At 40.6% G+C, this 21,137-nt stretch overlaps 1 protein-coding gene across 1 annotated transcript in view; it reads right to left on the bottom strand.

Annotated features, from left to right (window-relative positions):
• Window positions 1-1,531: 1,531 nt before the first annotated feature.
• Window positions 1,532-21,137, bottom strand: part of RYR2 (ryanodine receptor 2) — a 526,329-nt gene continuing 506,723 nt past the window's right edge. The window contains exons 100-106 of the mRNA XM_029919427.1: window positions 17,711-17,857; window positions 15,860-15,994; window positions 9,176-9,332; window positions 6,713-6,777; window positions 4,959-5,059; window positions 3,961-4,012; window positions 1,532-2,976 (exon numbers count right to left, since the gene is read on the bottom strand). Coding sequence (XP_029775287.1) covers window positions 2,881-2,976; window positions 3,961-4,012; window positions 4,959-5,059; window positions 6,713-6,777; window positions 9,176-9,332; window positions 15,860-15,994; window positions 17,711-17,857 — 753 coding nt within the window. The 3' untranslated portion in view covers window positions 1,532-2,880. The remainder of the gene's footprint in view (window positions 2,977-3,960; window positions 4,013-4,958; window positions 5,060-6,712; window positions 6,778-9,175; window positions 9,333-15,859; window positions 15,995-17,710; window positions 17,858-21,137) is intronic.

Raw genomic sequence — 21,137 nt, 5'->3', positions numbered from 1 at the left:
AAGTACCATTTAGTGCATTTGGAAATCTTCAACTATGATTCTAAATTTATTTAATGGAGTAGGATCAAGAGAGACTTCCAGGAAAGAGAGAGAGAGAGAGAGAGAGAGAGAGAGAGAGAGAGAGAGAGAGAGAGAGAGGAGAGAGAGAGAAATAAGAATGGCAGAAAAATGGCTGTTAAAACAGAAATATGCAGACAGTATAATATCTTTTGTGAATGTTTGAATATTCTTATAATACAGAATCTCTAAAGTGATGATGTTTCTTGAGTTTGAGTAAGTCAATCCAGAGTTTAATTAGAGAAGTGGTGAGCCACATTGTTTGAGATTCATGGGACATTTCCTGGGAGAATGACTAATGCTGACACATAAAAGTCTCTTGAGGACTTGGGAACAGAGAGGTGATCTGTACGTGTTAGCCACAGTGAGGCTGGGCAGTGGGTGGCTTTCTTTCTTTCTTTTTTATTTATTTTTTTAGTGGGTGGCTTTCTAAAGTGACTGGCTCTGCTCCCTTCTTCTTCTTCCAATGCTGATGCCCAAAGTCCACGGGGGGAGGAAAGCTCCTTTTCCAGAATTCAGCCTTTTTCTGTTTCTCTGTGAGTACTGTCACCAACCCAGGCACTAACACCAGGAGCAATCAATTAGGAGAACCAACAAGTCTGCAAAATCCAGGCCAGGAGATGACTAGGGATTTGTTCACTCACCTCTCACCTGTATTGTTGTTTCATAGCAAATCTGACTTTGCCTTATTAATGGAAGACCCAAGTCTATCAACATATTTTATGTCCTGAAGAAATATTATTCTTTTTAACTGTATGCTTCCTCTGCAGCTTTGTGGCAAAGGGGAACATGCTTTGTTATGTTTTATGGGGCTGAACTAATTTATTTTATTCAGACTCCTCAGAACATAAGAGCATCTCCCTGGGGAGGCTTGGGAATTCCCGTGGTATGGTTGAATGGACTCTATTCCTTCTCCCAAATAAAAATGATACTAAAAGACAAATGCAAAATGTGGGTCCCGTAGCTTTCATGATGTCTCAATAATTTGAAAAATGACAGGTGACACCCAGCACAGTGCTTGGAACACAGAGAGTGTTCATTTAACGTCTGAGCATCTAATAATACCACTTTCTAGTTCGTGTACCAGTTTTCTTTCATATGAAGGCAGAAAATGAATCTGTACTATTACAAGGGAAAAAGCTGCCTTGAGCAAGGAAGAATCTTCTAGAACAAAAACTATATAAAAATTAAATGGTTTGGGAAACAGTGATTTTTCTGTCATTCATGGTTTTAATGCACTCCTGATGGCCCAAGTCAGGGGAAGGACAGGGGTGAGGCTAGGTGCTCCAAACTGCTGCTGACGCTGAGTTTCCGTAATCATAAAGGCAGAAACCTTGTTCAGCCACAAGGAGATCTGAAGGCATTAAAGGCCATAGGGCAGGGTTTACATTGCCCTGGACCCCCCTCAAGTTAAAAGCTCAAGGTTTTATAATGCCTCCCAACTACACATGAAATGGAGAAAGAAGAGAGTGAGAAAGTTAGTTAAATAGTTTAATCAGAGCAGTTTTCCAATTCTAAAATTAACAAGCAGACTTGTAATAAAAGAGCTCCAATGTTTGCAAAATGATCTTGCTTCCATTCTGAATCTATCTTTTTATTTGTAAAGATAAGCATTACATTTAAAAGGACTCAAAATGGAGTGACTGGTAATTATCATCCGTGGTTTTTTGATGCATCTGATGAACTCCCTGAATGGATATTGCTTCAGCTTTGATATTAAAAAAATGGCCAGACAAGAAGTCCTTAATCAGCAACTGATCACAGGTGACCAAAGAAAGAGAAAAACCCAAAACTACTGTCAAATTCATAACGTTATCACATTGTTGGTGGATGACACTGGCTCCAAGTATACAATTAAGCCCACAACACTTTATTACTATGAGTAGAATTATCATGAAAGGTCTCTCACGTTCATCGACTTGCTTCTGGAGGTTTTCTGTGTTCTTTTAAACTTGCATAATAAACATGCAATGAATTATTTCTCTTGAAAGTGTATTTTTTTGCAGTCTTTGTGTTTTTTCATACAAAGATTTCATAAAGTTGCAGTGCTGCATCAGAGCATTACCAAAATAAGAACACGGTCACACGGGGAGGGTAAATGTGAATTTAGCGAATGAGAAGAACCTCCTCTCGTCCTGAGACAGGCCACCCGAGGTGCGCACCAACTGCTTTTCTTACCCTCTCCCACCGGAGATTAAGAATAAAGGAAAAAACCCACAAAATCAATCCAAGAAAAAAAATCGACATAAAGAAAATAAAGATGTTTTTTCATGCACACATCTTCTGCATAGCTCAACCCACATATAGTAAGGCACTATTTCCCTTCGAAAGTGGTGTCCACGGCAATCTCTTAAGTGCTACAGTGCTCTGTGACCATTAGAGAGTTCCTCTCAGGATGGTGAAATGAAGGGGCCGGATGAGTGTGGCTGCCATGAGTCTCTGTGACTGTCCCGTAGTTCAAGGGGACTTCCAGGGGTCTCAGAAGGAAATCAAATCGGTCTGTTTGCGTTATGATTGCGAGTGTCCGAAATGGTGTTCATTCCAGCGTTCCTATGTTGTCTGTGTATGAATTTAGGATATTCTTCAGTCATTATTCTCAAAGAAAATACACAAGGGGGGGTGGGGGTGGGAAAAGCACAGTCAGTCTTCAGAAACAAAGTTCACTGCTCCCAGAAAGCACATAATGCTGCCAATTCACAAATTCAGCAGGATGTCTCCAAGAGAGCAGAGAGAAAGAGAGACAGAGTCAAGAGACAGAGAGAGACCAAAACAGACAGAGTGAATGTGTATGTTTTGGTTTTCAGAGGTGATCGGAGTCTGAGTTTAATTTAGCTGGTCTTCATACTGTTTCCGGAAACAGTCCCCTGCTGGGAAGAATTCCCAGCACCTTTCTTGGTACATTTTCCAGACATAAGACTCCTGTAAACGTAAAGGAAATATATTAGCATCATGTCTTTCCCCAGAATCTGTGCATTACCACAAAACATAAGATAGAAACACACATTTGTTGCATATTTAGGTCACATACCCATGTAACTGTGTAAGTACACATCATTACATGGTTGGAAAAGACCAAATCCATTTAGAGAGTGTCTAACTATACTAGACCTCATTTATTTCTATTAATAATTAATCTTCAGCTAGACCATCATATAATAATGTTTAAAGAAAAAACTATTTTGTGGAATATGATTTTATGGCTTCTTTTAAGGAAATTATCATTACTTTTTTTTAGAAATTATCATTTTTAATTGTATCCTTCAGATTCAAACTGTTAACAATTGGAGGTGAATATTTGAGAGAGAATTTCAAATGCATAAGGAGAACTGTAGACATTTCATACACAACTTTTAAAAAATTTAACATTTATTTATTTTTGAGAGACAGACCATGAGCAGGGGAGGGGCAGAGAGAGAGGGACACACAGAATCGGAAGCAGGCTCTGGGCTCCGAGCTGTCAGCACAGAGTCCGACGCGGGGCTTGAACCCATGAGCCGTGAGATCATGACCTGAGCCAAAGTCGGACACTCAACCGCCTGAGCCACCCAGGTGTCCCATACACAACTATTTTTAACTGATCCTAATACTGTGGGTTGGAACTCACCTGAAATCATCTGCTGTCCAATTAAGCAACCAAGGACATGATACTTATCAGAAAGCAAACTCTGCATTTTCAGCTAATAAAAGCTTACATTCTTTATATGAACTTACAATTTCACTTTTTCCACAAAGGAAATCTTGGCACACTCATCCAGAATAACAGGAATTTTTTTTATTAAGACACTACGACTAACATCTGAAAGTAATAACAGCTCTTCAGGTGTAATGCACACATCTTCCCCACCGTGTGTAGATTCTCTGCCACGTCTTTCAGAAGACGGTGTATGGTCACTGTGTACCTACCTGTCCCGTGTGCTCTGTTTCATCTTTGTTTATGAGATACATCAGAAAAAACCTACAGATACAGAGAGACCAATCAGAAATGGGTTGTACAGAAATGTCAGCATACACAGATACTTCTGATCTTTCAGGCTACGGCTAACATCACACAGTTGGCAGGGCAGAGAAATGTATCAAAACTGCAAGGCAAAAAATGCCAGGGGAACCAAAAACCTAACCATTTTTAAAAGTATATTTTCAAAGGAGCTACAATATGTGCATGCACAGATCAAGTTATAGCTCTTGGGAGCTGCTATGTGCCAGGCTCGGTGTCTGATCATGCTTATCCATCCGGGGGGCAGGAACCACAATCCCCACTTAGAAAAGCAGGGATTGAAAAGTTTAAATAACTTGGCTAATGTCCCACAGTTGTGAATTCCAAAGCCCACTTCTTCTTTTCTTCTTGCTACAGTGCTCCTTTGCCTCTCTTCTGTTTGGTATTAAAATTGGGTTAGTAACCAAAAATAATTTTGTACTGAACTGCAGCTCAGGCTAATCCTAAACCAAAAACCAGATTTCTATGTATTTAAGAAGAAATGCAACTTTTAATCATGTTAGAATACAGTGCCTAAAGAGGATAATTGTGCCTAAAGAGATCTGTATGTCACCAGAAAACGAAAATGGAGATTCCACTATCTCTAGGAAGCATCTGGAATCTTCCTTCTTAAAATGGGAAACAAGGTCAAGGCTCTCAGAGAGGCTAAGCATATATTTCGTTTATCCTTTACAACCTTTCTATATCATGTTCTAGAAGGTATCATTCAAGTTCAGGGCTGTAAGTCCTTTTCTTGTGTCAGCCTCCTGTGGACAAGAGCACCACTAGCTATGGGTCTCTCTCTCAAAGAGATGTATGAAGCCTAAGTTCAATTGTGTAAAGAAAAGGAAGCTATCCCTCTTCTGCTAACATGGGGGCATTCGTGGGTACAAGCAGGGGCTGGAGACTCTGAGTCAGGCACACTCACAGGTAATTGGCCAGGTTGTGTTCCTGTAAAGTGTGGGTTTCAAAGCCATGTGGCACTGTGTCGAAGTAATCGTTGCCTATCCCACAGATGAAACATTTGGTCTAGAAGACAAAGGGAAATATTAAAATGTCAGAATTCAGAAAGCAAAACAAAGGAACACACAACTCACACTTAGGGGGCAGCCGCTCTGCTTACTCGCTATTTGTAGAAGATTGTGGCAGAAGGCTGTGCCGAGCACGTGAACACTAATTTAACTGTCTGCAAATTTATACCTTGCTGGAGGTTTAAATGACATAGGTGCCAGCAACAAGTAACACATGTAGGAAGAAGTGTACAGGATCATGATGGCTGAAATGCGCTATATTTTCCTTATTTTCTCGAGCCTGAGTGAGAGTGCCCAGACTTAGTGATCAGTCTTGTTTATGACATTGACTCAAGTTCTGTAGGCAGGACTCATTGTGTCCTCAGCTGAAACCACCAGCCTTAGACCTACTTGAGCAAAGTCTGATGACTAAGGGGATGGAGGAAAGGTCTAGATTACTACCATCTGGGAAGGGCCAAATCAAACACCAAGATGTGGGGTATTTAATCAATGACTGAGAGATGGTCTGGCATAGGCCAGGCAGTAAGCTAAAGTGCATAATTAATCAATGAACATGTATCAGGAGAACTTCCTACTCCAGGAATGGGGTGCCTGCTCTTTCTCCCTGCTTGGTCTAACCATATCTCTCTGAACAACACCTGCCTAAGTCTGCCGTCTACAGGACCAACACACAAAACCCAAGGAGAAGCAGGCCTCCCGTTTCAACTTGAGAATTTCATACGTATCAACTCAAGTGATTTAATAGTTATTGCCCTTATGTTGCTCAGATGCTCATCTTGCGTGCAAGTTAGCAACTGATGAATACCATTGGAGGCCTATTTATGATGCCTTACATTCTAGGGCCTAGACTCAAGATGATTAAGGTAATTTATTCAGTTCTCTCTGCCTTACTGATTAACAACTGTGGATGGCAGGAAGGCCACATTTAGAAAGGCAATAGGTCTTTATACCATTTGATGTCTTAACTAAACAGGCTCACACTTAAGAGCTTCACCCACAAACCTGCCCCTCCTCTGTGTTACTTATCTTGGTTACTCTGGAAATTTGGGTAGCATGCCTGCTTGCTCCAAACACCTCATCCTCTGCATCTGGCCAATCACCCACTTCTTGCCATCCCAACTCCAAAGTACTGCTTGAATCCATCTGGTTCCTACATCTTCAGTAGACATCTCTGGCAAGAGCCCTGTCACTTCCTTCCTAAAACATGCTCCCAGCCCACTTTCCTGCCCCTGACCTTGTTAGTTGCTAATGCACTGCCAAACCCCTTCACCTTATTTAAAACCCATTTCTAATTTTCCAGTCTGTATGTTATACTATAAATCTCTCCAATGAGTTATTAAAAGGGTTCAACACACTGCTCTTCAATTTCCTGTTTACTTATTTGTCAGTGAATCCATCATTTTGAACAGGTGGTTCTCCTCAGGGAGCAAGGGATACTGTTCGCATGCACCCGGCGTCCGCCATGTTTCCAGCCTACCACACTGCTCAGCGATATGTATTGCCTGGATGGAAAACAGACTACGGAAGCCACACGTTGCTTATACCCTTTTCTTACTTTCTCCCACATCTGTGATTCTTTGACAAAGGCACTAAGGAACAAGAATGCCAACAACAACAACAATAAAGCTGAGTCTGATACGGGAAGACTCACCTCCATGTCTTCTTTGACTTGCTCCTGTTGGTCTCTTAGCTCTCCAAAAGCATCAATAATTAAACCTAGTGTTAAATAAACACACACTCTGATTTTTATCAACCAGAGCATAATAATGAAATTCACAGCCCCCTGGCTAATCCTTCCAAGGAGAGAGGAAATGCACCATGTTGGGAGAAGTGAGCATACACCCGATACTCCTCCCAGGGCAGCAGCGCTATCTTTTGGGGGCAGAAGCACGCGTGGGTTCTGTGCCCGAGCTTCAGCCTCCCTGAGAGGGGGCTTTAAAAATGAAGCGACAGAGCAGTTAAAACTGCACAGTAACGTGGCACATACACATGGTATGATACCCGCTGCTTCACTCCGACAAAGAGCAATAGGGATTTCTGGTTGGCAAGTCTGGAAAACTCTACTAATAACATTTTCAAATACCAATTTGGAAATCAAACGTTACCCTATTAACTGAGGAATCTGCCTCCAATCATTCTCGTTACACATTCCTCACAAATACACCTGCCAGCATGTTGTTAACTGTGTCTGCACCGCGCTGTTTTCTCTCGGCCCCTGTCCCCCTGTGACTTACTGGCGGCACATGTTTTTCCAAGTGTGTTAGGAGTTTTGCTCTCGTATAAAACATGTTATTGTTCCACTTGGTAAAGAGAAAAAGGTGGATTATGAATCTTGTCGACTTGTTCATGTGCTTTACTGGAAACAGAAAATAACGCTTTGCGCCTGCAGAGCTGAGAGGATAATGTCTCATTTACAGACATTTAATTCACGCCGGGATAAATGTGTGAGCAGAAAGACGTAACAAGAGTGATTTTTTCTGAGGGAGAACCACATTCCAAGTCTCCTTGGGTAAAGGAAGAACTGTAGGTTAATATGGCTCTCTGTGTTGTTGGTTTTTTATTTTTGGTTTATTTCTTTATTTTTGAAAAAGACAGAGACAGTGACAGCATTAGCAGGGGAGGAGCACAGAATGAGAGTGAGAGACAGAGAGAGAGAGAGAGAGAGAGAGAGAGAGAATCCCAAGCACGCTCTGTGTCATCAGCATAGAGCTCCATGCAGGGCTCAAACTCATGAAACCATGAGATCATGACCTGAGCCAAAACCAAGGATTGGACACTTAGCTGACCGAGCCACCCAGATGCCCCTGAAGGCTCTCTGGTTTTGAGTGAGGGCTCTGGGTCCAAAAACCTTGGGTTTGGATTCCAGCCCTGACATTTCTTGACAGTGCACTTTGGCCCAGTTACTTAGACTTATTTCGGCTCTGTTTCTTCAAATGCAAATAGCAACACCATTTTCACAGGGTGTATGAAGGTAAGTAACATGAGTAACACATGTGCCAGGCACACAGCAGGTACTCAACAATGACAGTCTTAGGGTTATTTCTGAGGCATTAGATACTGTGCTAAGTACTCATATTTACATCACTTCTTTTTTTAAAATCGTTTTTATTGTTTTTATTTATTTTTGAGAGGAGAGAAAGAGCACGAGCAAGGGAGGGAGGGTAGAGAGAGAGAGAGAGAGAGAGAGAGGGAGACACAGAATCCAAAACAGGCTACAGGCTCTGTGCTGTCAGCCTGCATGGGGCTCAAACTCACGAACTGTGAGATCATGACCTGAGCTGAAGTCAGAAGCTTAACTGACTGAGCCACTCAGGTGCCCCTACATCACTTATTTTTTCAATATTAAAAAAATTTTTTTAAATATTTTTAAGAGAGAGAGACAGTGCAAGCAAGGGAGGAGCAGAGACATAGAGACATAGAATCTGAAGCAGGCTCTAGGCTCTGAGCTGTCAGCACAGAGCCTGATGTAGGACTCAAACTCACAGAGCACAAGATCATAACGTAAATTGAAGTCGGATGCTTAACCAACTGAGCCACCCAAGTGCCCCTTAATTTTTTTATGTTTTATTTTATATTTGAGAGAGTAGGGGAGGAGCAGAGAGATGGAGACAGAATCTGAAGCAGGCTCTGGGCTCTGAGCTGTCAGAACAGAACCCCATACAGGGCTTGAACTCATAAGCAGTGAGATCATGACCTGAGCCAAAGTTGGACACTTAAAACTGACTAAGCCACCCAGGGGCCCCTGTATATCACTTCTTTAAAAAATATTTTTAAATAATACTATGGCTTAGAGACCTATATAATTTCCATTTGATATACCCAAAGCAATTCAATGGCTCACCCACTCAACACTGTAAAGTTTAGTAAGTGGCAGGGCAGAAAGTCGCACTGAAGAAAGCACTCTTCCCATGAGGCAAGGGAAAGAGTCCAAAGAAGCCTGTATCCATCTTCCCCTATACCAGGGCCCCCTTTGTTTCCCGCCCTATAGATTTTGAATGAAGGAATACTGAAAGGAAAAGTTCTACTTGGCTTTTCCAGAAAGCACCTGACATTCTTGCCTGACCTTAAATGTTAATTCTAGATCCTCTTGAGATTCAGTGAGGATGACACTTACCTTGTATTATGGCCAAGAGAATGACAATCACGAAGAAGAAGAAAGTGATATCAAAGATGATTCGATATATCTCATACTCATCGCCTGCTGGGTCTTCAATTTCATCGCCAATCCCCCCTCCAGCACGTACCCCGACATACATGTGGAACATATAGCACTGGAAAAAAGAGACACGATGACTTCCTGGAAGGTTCTCTCTCTAGTTGCTGATCCTCACTCTGGATACTGATGGTCTCTGCATTCTACATTGCCTCTTTTTGTTTCAATATTTGTGATTGTGATGCAAACATGTGGCTCTTACACTCTGCTGTCTTTTAAACAGAACTCAATACTGCACACTCTGCCTAGCACCTTCTGTCACGCTTTGCAGGGAATGAAAAATACCTCAGTAGCATCTGGCATAAGGTAATCCCATTGAGATCACATTAAGGCCAACAAAGCTATGTTTAATTACATTGCTCTTTTTTTTTTCTTTTATCATAACAGACATAGGAAAGAGGAAGGAAAACCTCAATACATAATGAGATGGAATTTCAGAAATAAAGCTAGAAAAAAAACCGGGCCTGATAACACCATCCCCTCATCTGTCATGTATGGAATATGATGCTGAAGATTTTCTACTCTAACGTGTAGAAGAAAGAAGACAGAGAGGAGAGACAAGGAGGAATAACAGCTCATTGTTTAGAATCTGAAACATTAAATGTGAGTCTGTCCTCAAGAGAATGTTTAGTTTATAGACATGCACAGTTGAAGATAGGACCATGGAATGAGGCTAATTACCAAAGTAAATGACTCCTATTTCTCAGGTCTCCTGTCATTCATCTAGCAACATCCATGTCTCTCTGCTTACCTTCATTCTGTGAAAGCTCTGATGTTGACAAAAGGGATTCCATAATATTTCAATAATAGACTTATAGCCATGCTGAAAAGATAGGCAGTCTTATGGATTCTATTATTTAGGCTTAATAAGACACCACATTTTAAAAGTACATAATGCACAGTTCACCTTTGGGGTTTTGATACTGATTTTCCCAACCTTAACCTACACGACCTGGTTATCCCCAGAAATAACAATGGATGGCTGGGAGATGAGGAAGGGTGGTGAACACCCACCTACAGAGGGCTGTCAGGCTCTTAGTTGTCAGATTATCATTCTGCTCCTGAAAGTGGAAAATCTCTTATTCACCTTCCTTTTCACAGAATCAGCTTGAACCTGAACGTCAGAGTTGGAGAATGGGAAGCAATAATTCCGGGAGACAAACTGATAAACTCTGTTCAGAGAACCTTAGTCATGAGGAAGGAAGGTGCCCGGCGCTACCAAATCTGGGGATGCGCAGTTGGTAATTCTCAAAATTCAATATTCTATGGTCCGCCCGCCCCCATCTCCTGAATGGATCCATTCCGGAGTTAATCATTGTTTATGACAGCTTTAGGAAATACTGAGGAAGAACTGTTTCTGGTGGTTTGGTGAAGATCTTTATGAGATCTTTATCCTGACTCAAAAGAAAAAAAATAGGGGGAGAAATAGAAATGGAGAGAGAAAGACAGAGACAGACAGAGACTGGAGACTTGTTGGGAGAGTAGTGTAAAAAAAGTGATTTAGAACCATCCCCTAAGTTGGTTACTTCCTTAGGAGTAACTCATTCTCTCAACTACCTGGGAAGTGTTTTCCAAAATACACAACAGGTCTGAACACCTTCCCTGCAGTTTCTAACTCTGGGGATGTGAGGATGGCTGCTGGAAGACATTTCTGAAGTAAGGCAGGTTTGCAAGGCCTCCCACCGTCAGATGGTGACTGGCGTCTGCACCCACTCAACCCCCACTCAATTTCTGCTTGAGCATCGAGCCCCAAGGTGCCTGAATGACTGATATCAGGAGTGACTTGCCTTCTTTTGCTAAAAATATGTGAATTGTACCTTGTGAAAAAACTTGTTCAAGGAGTTTTTCCTTTTGTGATTAAAGGAGCAAATGTATTTCCTGAGAAAACCTATTTTCTTCTCCTCAAAAACAGGCTAATTGACCCCTGCTCACAAAAGAACTACCTCTTGCCTTTGCTCTGCTAAAAACTTTGCCTTGTATTTGAATGCTAAAGATCCCTTCCTTCCCCAAGTAATAAGCATCTAAGTCACCTACTTCAATCAGTATCAGTAAAGGTTATGCATGAGTCTTCTACCAATCTATGTTCTGGGAAATTTTTACATACCAAAGAATTTGTTATCAGAAATCACTGTCTAAGGCAATTGCCACTTCTGTTTTGTACCCCATACGTTTTTTTCAATAAATAAAGCTGACTCTTGGGTCCGTGCAGAGATGCCTGCCTGGTGAACAGGAAGAAGCTGAGGCTCTCCCACTCCCTTTCGCGGACACCGTCCATCCCTCAGGGAGCCCTGGACCTGCTGGAGCTGGACTCCCGCAGGTGGCCTCATTGAGCTGTGGTTCATAAAGGGCTGCCCTGGGGAGTCATTGTGAAAGAACCACATCTTTCGAGATGAATGTCTTTCTATAGGCCAAGTCAGTCTCCCTGGCTAGTTAGCTACAATCATCATTTTGTCTGGGACTTTGGAATTTTGAATCATGTTTCACTTTCTCCTCATACACTCTTTGAGAAGAGGTTCAAATTCCCTCAAGATACTGATAGTTTAATTAGATTCTCAGGCTTAAAACACTATAATCCTATATAAGGAAGGAAGGAAGGAAAGGACGAAAGAAAAGGAAGAAAAGGAAAGGAAGAAAAGTGAAGGAAGAAAGGAAAGGGAAGGAAGGAAGGGAGGGAGGGAGGGAGGAAGGAAGGAAGGAAGAAAGGAAGGGAAGAAGGGGAGGAAGGAAGGAAGGAAGGGAGGAAGGAAGGAAGGAAGGGAGGAAGGAAGGAAGAAGAGGAGGCATGGGGAGGCAGGCGTGAAGCATCACCGAGTCTGTAAAACTGCAGCTACAGCGCCACCTGCTGCTAGGTATGAAACACTGGCAGGGAACCACATGCCTTTGAAAACCTAAAATGTTCTTCATACCTGCTGGGAACTACCAGAAACAATGAAACCATTGGAAAATTGGCATGTTGCTGAGAAAACAGGGCATGAGTTGAAGAAAATGTATCTCAAGCAAACAATCCCCGACTTCACCCTGTGCAGACTAAATGCTAGAGATGGATGTAAAGAAAAGATTCTCCTTTGAGAGGCACATGCAAGAAATGAAATGTGACCGCCTCCTACCCCATACTCTGTCTTGCTAGCTGCTTGGTTTTGCTAAGCCTTGACTTCTAATGAGCACCACTACAAGCAAGCAGTTGCATTTTAAATGTTGTTGGCTTATTCAAACCTTGCTGCATAGTATTAGTAAGAAGCACATTAAAAGGGGTTTTGAGACCAACTATCGTAAGGTAAATCTAAGTAATGTGGCCTCTGATGTGACCATTTCTAAGAACAGTCAGCTGGATATGAGCATGTGCAAAGCTACATAGACCTGTATGGTTGATCTGCCTGGCCGCAGTGTGGGGGCTCAGATGTTGTTTGTGTCTTAGAACTGAGTTTTCTCTTTTGTGAGAACCTCTAAGGCACATCCTTATGACCACCGACCCCCAACCTCAACCCAGCCAAAGGCAAGATACAAAGCTTATTGTTATGTGCAGAGATAGAAACTCCCAGAACAGACCTGGTAGCAGGTAGTTTCACTGGTAGGGGCAGAAATCCCCTAAACTGAACAAAATCCAGGCCTGGCTCAGTCCTGAGGCCATGGTCGAAAACATCAAGAGGCCTTATGTCCTCACCCTAAAGTGAGGCAAATTTCTCCACCTTCCTCCTACGTGTCCCACGCAACGGTGTAACGTCAACCAGGTAAAGGCAGTTTGTTGTCTTCCTAACACACCTGGTGCTCAAATCATGCCTGGATTCTTCTCATAGTAAGTTCACGGGCAAAATTTACAAAAGCAATGGAGAATACTGAGTCATATTCGAAATGTAGTCATCCAAGGAGACTATTAGGATAACTGAGTAGGGTTAAATAGGACTCATGACACAGAAGGAGTCACCTAGGTGCTACAGGGGACTTATTTTGGTAGGAGGGGGGCAACTGAGGCCACACTGTTCCCACTGCCTAACACAGGCCACTCAATAGCACTACCTGAAGTCATCCTGACTTTCCAGCATGATCCAGTGATTCACCGAGCACCATACCCTCTGGCAGCAAATCATCTCACTCAGCTTTCTGATGCAACCAGGGTGGACTTGGAGATTTAGAACCATGGTGGGGGGTGGGGTGCTTCTGAAATAGAAGTGACTCTCCCTGGAGTCACAGGGGGCACCACTGTCTGCTGCTAGTTATTACTGATTCCTTTGTACCTTGTTGACTCCTCCAGCTGTCCGTTCCCCTCTCTGCCCCTAGCCAGCTGCTACCCCAAGTCTTTAAGGTCACTGGGTAGAGGGAGATATTAAAGGCAGCTCCCTCAAGAAGAGAGGAAGGGTCTCTAAAGTAACTTCCGTACTGGTGGTAAAGTGTCGTATGTTAGCAACTACCAGGGACAAATCTCTTACCATGTTAAATTTCTTCTCTCCCTAATCTGTAGTCCTACTCCCTGTAGGAACCCTTGTTATCAGTTTCCTATGTATCTTTCCAGAAATGCTGTGTCCATTCATTAGATCTAACATATCTAATGTGTACATTCTCGTGTGTGTGTGTGTGTGTGTGTGTGTGTGTGTGTTTACAAAATCAAGATCTTATCATAACACTGTTCAAGCTCTTGCCTCCCCCTTCCCCACTTAAATCCAATCTGTATGCCTTTCTATAATAGCATGTGTAGATCTCTTATTTTTTAAAATTTTTTTTACATTTTTTTTTGAGAGACAGAGAATGAACAGGGGAAGGGCAGAGAGAGAAAGAAACACAGAATGTGAAGCAGCCTCCAGGCTCTGAGCTAGCGGTCTACACAGAGCCTGACGCGGGGCTCAAACCCACAAACTTGAGATCATGACCGGAGCTGAAGCCGGATGCTCAACCGACTAAGCCACCCAGGCGCCCCATCTGGCTTATTTTTAAACAGCTACCTACTTTTCCATTATGTGGATTTGCCGTAATTAATTTCGCTGGGACTCGATTGGCATGATTTACATTATTTCCAATCTGTGATTGTAGCAAGTATCTTTAAGCATACAGGAGTCTATTTGTAAACAAACATTTAAATCAATACGGACAAGTTGAATGAAAAATGTGACAGATATTGCAAAATTTCTCTAAAATTATTGTGTTAATTTAAATTCCCAACAAGTGTTCATGGAAGTGTCAGTTTTCCCCTCAATTAAATAACTGTAGGTATTAACAATCTTTAATATTTTGCAAACCTGACAGATAAGAAGTGGCAGCTAATTGTTTTGATTTGCATTTCTTTAATTATAAGAGAGGGTAAGTATCTTTCCCAATCTGTAAGCTGACTGAATTTTATGTGAGTTGTCTAGGGACAGTTTGTTCATTTTCCTCTTGGCTTGTTTGTCTCCTAGTGATGTGATGAAGGCTTAGTAATTAAGGACACTGGCCTTATGCTACAATGTTGAATACATTCACCCCAGTTTTTCATTTGTCTTTAAGATTATGCTTACAATCGTTCCTTTTTAAAGTAATTCTTCAGGACCCCATGCATCTTTGTTTTTAGGACATACTCAGAAAGACCCATTTAAAAATTGTTATTATTTCAAAAGTCAAATTCTAACTTTTATCCTTTTTTTTGCATTAAAATGTGTTCCATTCAGAATTTATGTTGATTTAAAGAACTAAGTTGGTATCAATTTTTATCAAAATTTCCCCAAAAGCATATCAAGAATTATTGAATTCTTTTTTTATTTCCTGATTTCAAAAGCCATGTTTTATCAGACTTTTAATTCCCAGGTGTACCTGCATGTATTTCTAGACTCTCCACTCTGTCCCACAGATGTATCATTCTCTAGTACAAAATCTGCCTTAAGTATTAATAATATTAGTAGTTCCCTCTCACTACTCTTTTGGGATGTTTATTTTTTCTAGAGTAATTTTACTATAAGTTTTTTGGTCTCCTACACCACTCACCCCAACTATGTAGGTATTTTGATTTGATGCTCACTAATGAATTCCTCTCTTTTCAGCTCGAGGTAGGTGTTTCCAATCTAAGATCTCACCTAGAGTAACTTCTGATTTGCCAATATCAGAATATCAGAGGGTGGGTTATGGAAAAGGGAGAGAGCAATATTAAAGCCTTAACATCTTTCAGTTTTAAGCCAAGACTAAAAAAGTAACTTAAGCCATGATACTGAATAGTTAAGCAAAAACTAAGAGTTCTGGTAAGAGGTACATTTTTGGACTTTAGTGATGTCAGTTAATATCATTAAAGTAAACAAATAACAACAGCTTCAAAATATTCTCCAAGGAAATGATTTTACCCACTGTCAGGGAATCTATGAACCAATTCCGCTAAAGTGTTTATTCTAATCCAGTTCTAAGTTTCTTATGCAAAAAATCTACTGATTATTAGGCTGGTGCAGCAGATGTGTAAAAATGGTAGAAATGGTCCTTGATATTCCATAAAAGAATGAATACTTGATTCTTTAAAGAGCCATACTGGGTATGCTATTTTCTATTCTGCATGGTTAAAAGACAACTATACAACCACTCATATTGAAGAAGCAGGAGAATTTTTCATTTATATGAGATCAAAGCATATGAACTTACCGTTAGCATATCATCACATTTCATATCTGGTGTATCACCATCTTCACTTTTATTGTAGAATTTTCGGAAAAAATTGAATGCCACCACAGTATAGAGGTATACAACAACAGCTAACAGGCCGACGGTTAATACGAGCTGGAAAGCAATGTGATATTGAACACGCGTTAGAAGGGCAGGGCATATAGGACTGGCATATTTGACATCAGTGTGGGGAGGGGCACCTTCTCTGAGCACGTAGCTGGGTTTAGTGACTAGAAAGTAATGGGATCTGTGCCTTACGCCATACCTTTTCACCCACAGTGGGGAAATTTATTTTCATATTGTCTTTATTTTACCAAGTGGTCAGATTCTTTTATGCAAAAGTTGGCTACTTAATTGGTTAATAAATGCATTCTCCAGTCTGATTGACTTTCACAACCAAATTGATCATAATATGCATGTGCTAAAAATATGACTTTCACCGAGTTGGTGAAAATATGTTTCTGGTTATATCACAAAAAATCTAAACACACTAAAATGCATTATTTTTTACCTCTACCTTCTCTGATGACAATGAATCCCTATGTTCTTGACTGGGGCAGGATATATAAAGTCCTTCGAAAATCATTTTATAATTATCTGGAGAAAACATGCTATCTGAATAGAAGGCTTAATTCATTTCCATAATGTCACTGTAAATTTCTACATATTTTAACATAAGGACTATTAAGATTTCTATATTTCTGCAAGTAAAAATTAGTATCTCAAAAAGAAAAGGAATAATCCCAACAAAATTTCAGAAGTGAACTGAAAGCAATGCCAAACGTTTTGTGTGACAATACATAATAGATTCAGAATCTCCAGTTCTTTAAATATATTAGGAGCTCAATGCTATGAATCAATAAACACTTTTTGCTGATGTCCTAGTCACATTCAGAAATTAAAGTGACATAGAGAAGAACAATGTGTTGAAATTTAGGAAACTAAAAATCATGATAATTTAACTGTGAGTCCTATGAATTTAACTATGGACACGATTCACATGTTTTGGAGGGACACAGATTTAAAAATACACTGAATTACAAAATTCTGGAAAGGAAGGACTCTGTTAAACCAAATAACTATTACAGAAATGTGTTACCTCCCAGTAGACATGTGATAGAGGATGATCAATAAATACATGCTTCTATAATGAGTTTATGAATAATGAAACTTTTCACATTACAACTGGGCTCCATTAAAACATAAATTGATTATCTGGAACTGAGCCAGTATGGAAGTACTTGGAGTATAACCTTGCCAAGTATGAAACATTATGATTCTTTCTGTCCAATTTAAAAGTGCAGAAAAGACCACATGATATCCACTTTTTAAATATCACATTAAACTAAGAATACGGCACCTTGTATTTTATTACTACTATAACTAGTGCATCAGGATTCTGGCAACACATTTCAGTTCCCTCTGGTGTCAGAGTAAATATCATATTAGGAAAAAAATAACTATTTTCTCCAGTGTTTTGTATGTGCCGAGGCCAATGCTAACACCTCCACATTTATGTTCTAATTTTTCTCAGAAACTCTAAAAGGTAGGTAATTTCATCATATTCATTTTACAGAGTGAGTTGAGATTTAAAAATATGAAATCAGTTATCCAAGGTCACACAGTTAATTGGTCAAGCCAAGACTTGAAGGTAGGTACAGGGGACTCTTCAACCAATATTCCTTATTGGTTTGTAAAAGAAAAAGTGTGTAGCCTTCATTCACAAAAATCTTTAAAACTGTATGTTGCCATTGGAGGTTGGGTTTTATTTTTGTTGGCATATTTGTTTATGGGTTTTTTTTAGGAGGTAAAAAAAAATTCAACTTTTACCTGCTTGCCATTGTGAGTTACTGATGACAAGATGGTTCTTAATGTCTTGAATCCCATGGCAATGTCAAGAAGATGAGCAGCAAAAAAAAAGTTGTTATAGTGTCCCAGAATGGACATAGTCATATACCAGGCCAAGTAGAGGAAAGACTGAGAAGACAAACAGGAACGAAGCATATGAGAAAACAGAAGGAGTGACTATTGTCCAAAGCTAGTCTGATTTCCTTCTACTATAATCATTTTGTTTATTTTGCCTCCTTAGTCTCTCCATTTATACAATTCATATTAGTTATATCAGTTTATGTATTTTATTTAGTCTCAGAGGTTCAATATCTTTCTCTCTTTTATATAAGAGAGGTTGTTCTTATGTATCTTCCCATAGAGAGAATTTTACTGACCTAATACTCAATAGCAAGGTATTTTCACCTTAGCACTACTGAGAGTTTAGACTGAGTAATTCTCTGTTGCAGTGGCTGTCTGATGTACCGTAAGATGGCCAGCCGCGACCCTGGTCTCCACTCACTAGAGGCCAGTAGCACCCCCTCCCCAGCTGTGAAGATGTCTCTGGACATTGCCAAATGTCACTGGGAGGACAATATTTCCCCCATTGAGAGCCATGCTCTACAGTCAAGCCAAAAACCAACCATCCCTCCCCTTTCTCATTTTTCAGATATTCCATAAATCAGTGTTTGTGGAGACCTACTAGTTGTAAGAGATTATATGAACTATTTTATTAACCAAGCATCTCACTTTATGTGAGCCAAAACAAGTCTAGGAGAAAATGCAAATACTACTTAATGTCACTGAAGGCTATAATAAACCTAATAATATATTTGGTACTACCTGTAGGAATCTTGTTTATAATCAATGTAAGGAATTCACTTTACAGAGATTAGATGTATAAATGTATATGCTTTTTGAGGGGAGGAGAATGAATAAAGTATAAAAGATACTGCGGTCATGCTTACTTTCTGGATTATAGTCCCTTGGGCATAAGAGTGTTTTGCCATTGGAGTCAAGAGTTACCTACTTTGGGAAGGGGTGGAAACCTTCATTTTGACTAGAATATATCTTAAGCTTTAACAGAGAATGCAAAGAAGACAATGGGGGCTGAGGTGGTATAAAGCTTCTATGGGTAGTTTAAAGCTGTAGTTAGGCACTGGGTGGAAGACAACAGAATTTGAAAATAGACACTGAGATAAGACTATGCAGAATGACAGTGTGGTTTGAGAGTGAGTTTCTGTTTCAGAAGATGAGGCTGGAAATGTACAGCGGGGCTGGAAGGCCTTCAAGCCAGGTTAAGGGATATGGGCACATCCCATAGGTGCATGAGAGTCCCCGGAACACCATACAGAAAAACGGTATGTGAAAAGCAGCATCTTATGAAAATGCTGTCTCATATATTCGCACATAGAGTCTCTCATTTTATTCTAGCCAGACTCCTGAGAAGTAGGTAGCTTTAGCCCCAGATTTACAAACAAGGAAAATGAGCTCACTTAGGTCAAGCTACTTAGTTTCTTAAAGTAGATATAAGTGGCAGAACCATTATGTTAGGACTCTACAGACCAACCCTGCAGGGAGGGTTAGGAGAGGCATGACTATCAGCAGAACTGGCCAGGGTAAAAGGGAGAATCACAGAGGGCAGAAAAAGGCACAGAATTGAATGTATATATTAGTAGAAGGAAAAGGAGTCCAAGCTGGTCATGTGGACATAACTAGCAAGAAGAACAAAAATACTAACAGAAAGAGGAAATGAGGGACAAGGGGGCTGCGTTTAGCGGGGAAGAGTGAGGAGCAGAGAGATACTTTTGTCACAGGACGTTTGGATGGACACATCCAGCAGGCTGTTAAGAAATGCAAAGGCTGAGGAGAAAGGACAATGTCCGTGGGCAAACAATGAATAAGGAGACTAATATAGGTGGTCAGGGGAGCCAAGGATACGTGTGCAGATGACATAGGTGCTATGCTTAGCGGGCCAGATTTCACAAGTAAAAACACAGTCTGCCCAGTTATGGTTCAATATCAGGTAAAGAATAAATAATTTTTAGATTAAGTATGTTCCATGCAATATTTGGGATATACTTACATATAAATATAAATATGTAAGTATGTATATATTATATATTATATTACAGGTATAAAAAATACCTATACCTAATAGGTATGTATATGAACCTATATATAAACATATAAATATAATACGTAAAGATTTAGTTATCTGTAATTAAAAATTTTTATAATGTTTTTTATTTATTTATTTTTCAGAGCGAGAGGAAGCAAGCAGGGGAGGGACAAAGAAAGAGGGAGACACAGAATCTGAAGCACACTCCAGGCTCTGAGCTGTCAGCACAGAGCCCGATGCAGGGCTCAAAGTCAGAAGCTGTGAGATCATGATCTGAGCTGAAGTCGGACACTCAACAGACTGAGCCACCCAGGGGCCCCTAGTTATCTGTAATTTAAATTAAACTAGGAACCCTGTACTGCACCTGGTAAGCCTAGCTGTGTTTCACACAGAAACAGCACTGTTGACCACTGAAGACATGCTGAGAAGTGGCTGGCCAAACAGAAGCCATGAAACTACAGGTGAATGGATAATATATCAGAATAATATATCAGAAAGGAGTCTGATAAAGTCTGTCCACGTCTGAATTCTCTGGAGGCAAGAAAGCTATAGCAGGACAGGTATCTCGCATGACACAAGTACTGCGGCACATGAGGAGGCCAAGGAGGAGTGACCTTAGCTAGCCAAAGCCAAGATGGCCAGTCTACTTGAATGGAAAATGGCAGTGCAAGAGATGAGGTGGTTTCCTTTTATTTAGGGGAGTTGCTTCCATTATTAGAAGAGAAATTTGCTGAAGACATTAACAGTTGACAGTTCTAAAAGATACTTCCAAGACTTATTTTTTGAGATCTTTGGAGAGTTCTCTAAAAGACCCAGAGATCCAGGCCCATGACTGGGTATGGTAGGGGTGGGGACAGAGGCAGAAGAATTTGGGGGGTGTCATGGGTCTTTAGGAAATAGAATTACCATTCACTATAAAAGTCACTGCTAATTAGAGTGAGATTTTGAGACTAAATGAGATTTCCAAGGGAGACAAAACAGAAGCAAACACAGAGGAGGGTCTAGGACTAAGCCTTTGTTTTGCTTGTCAGTTCCCTTTCACAGGAGGTGTGTGAGGATGGTAGGGGATTATGAGCCAGCAGGAGGAGAGGAGCTGGGACTAGACAGCAAACATTTGTAGTTGATCCATTCAGCAGAGTTTCATGACTATCTCCAGCAACTTCCCAGAGACAGCACATGGGAGCATACAAACAACTGATAGTAATGATTTTTTTTTTTTAATTTTTATTGTCAAATTGTTTTCCATACAACACCCAGTGCTCTTCCCCTCAAGTGCCCTCCACCATCACCACCACCTCTCTTCCCCCC

The sequence above is a fragment of the Suricata suricatta genome, chromosome 2 (assembly GCF_006229205.1).
Source record: "Suricata suricatta isolate VVHF042 chromosome 2, meerkat_22Aug2017_6uvM2_HiC, whole genome shotgun sequence".
Taxonomy (NCBI): Eukaryota; Metazoa; Chordata; class Mammalia; order Carnivora; family Herpestidae; genus Suricata; species Suricata suricatta.
The sequence above is the reverse complement of the archived record's forward strand: the minus strand, read 5'-3'. Positions and strand labels throughout refer to the sequence as shown.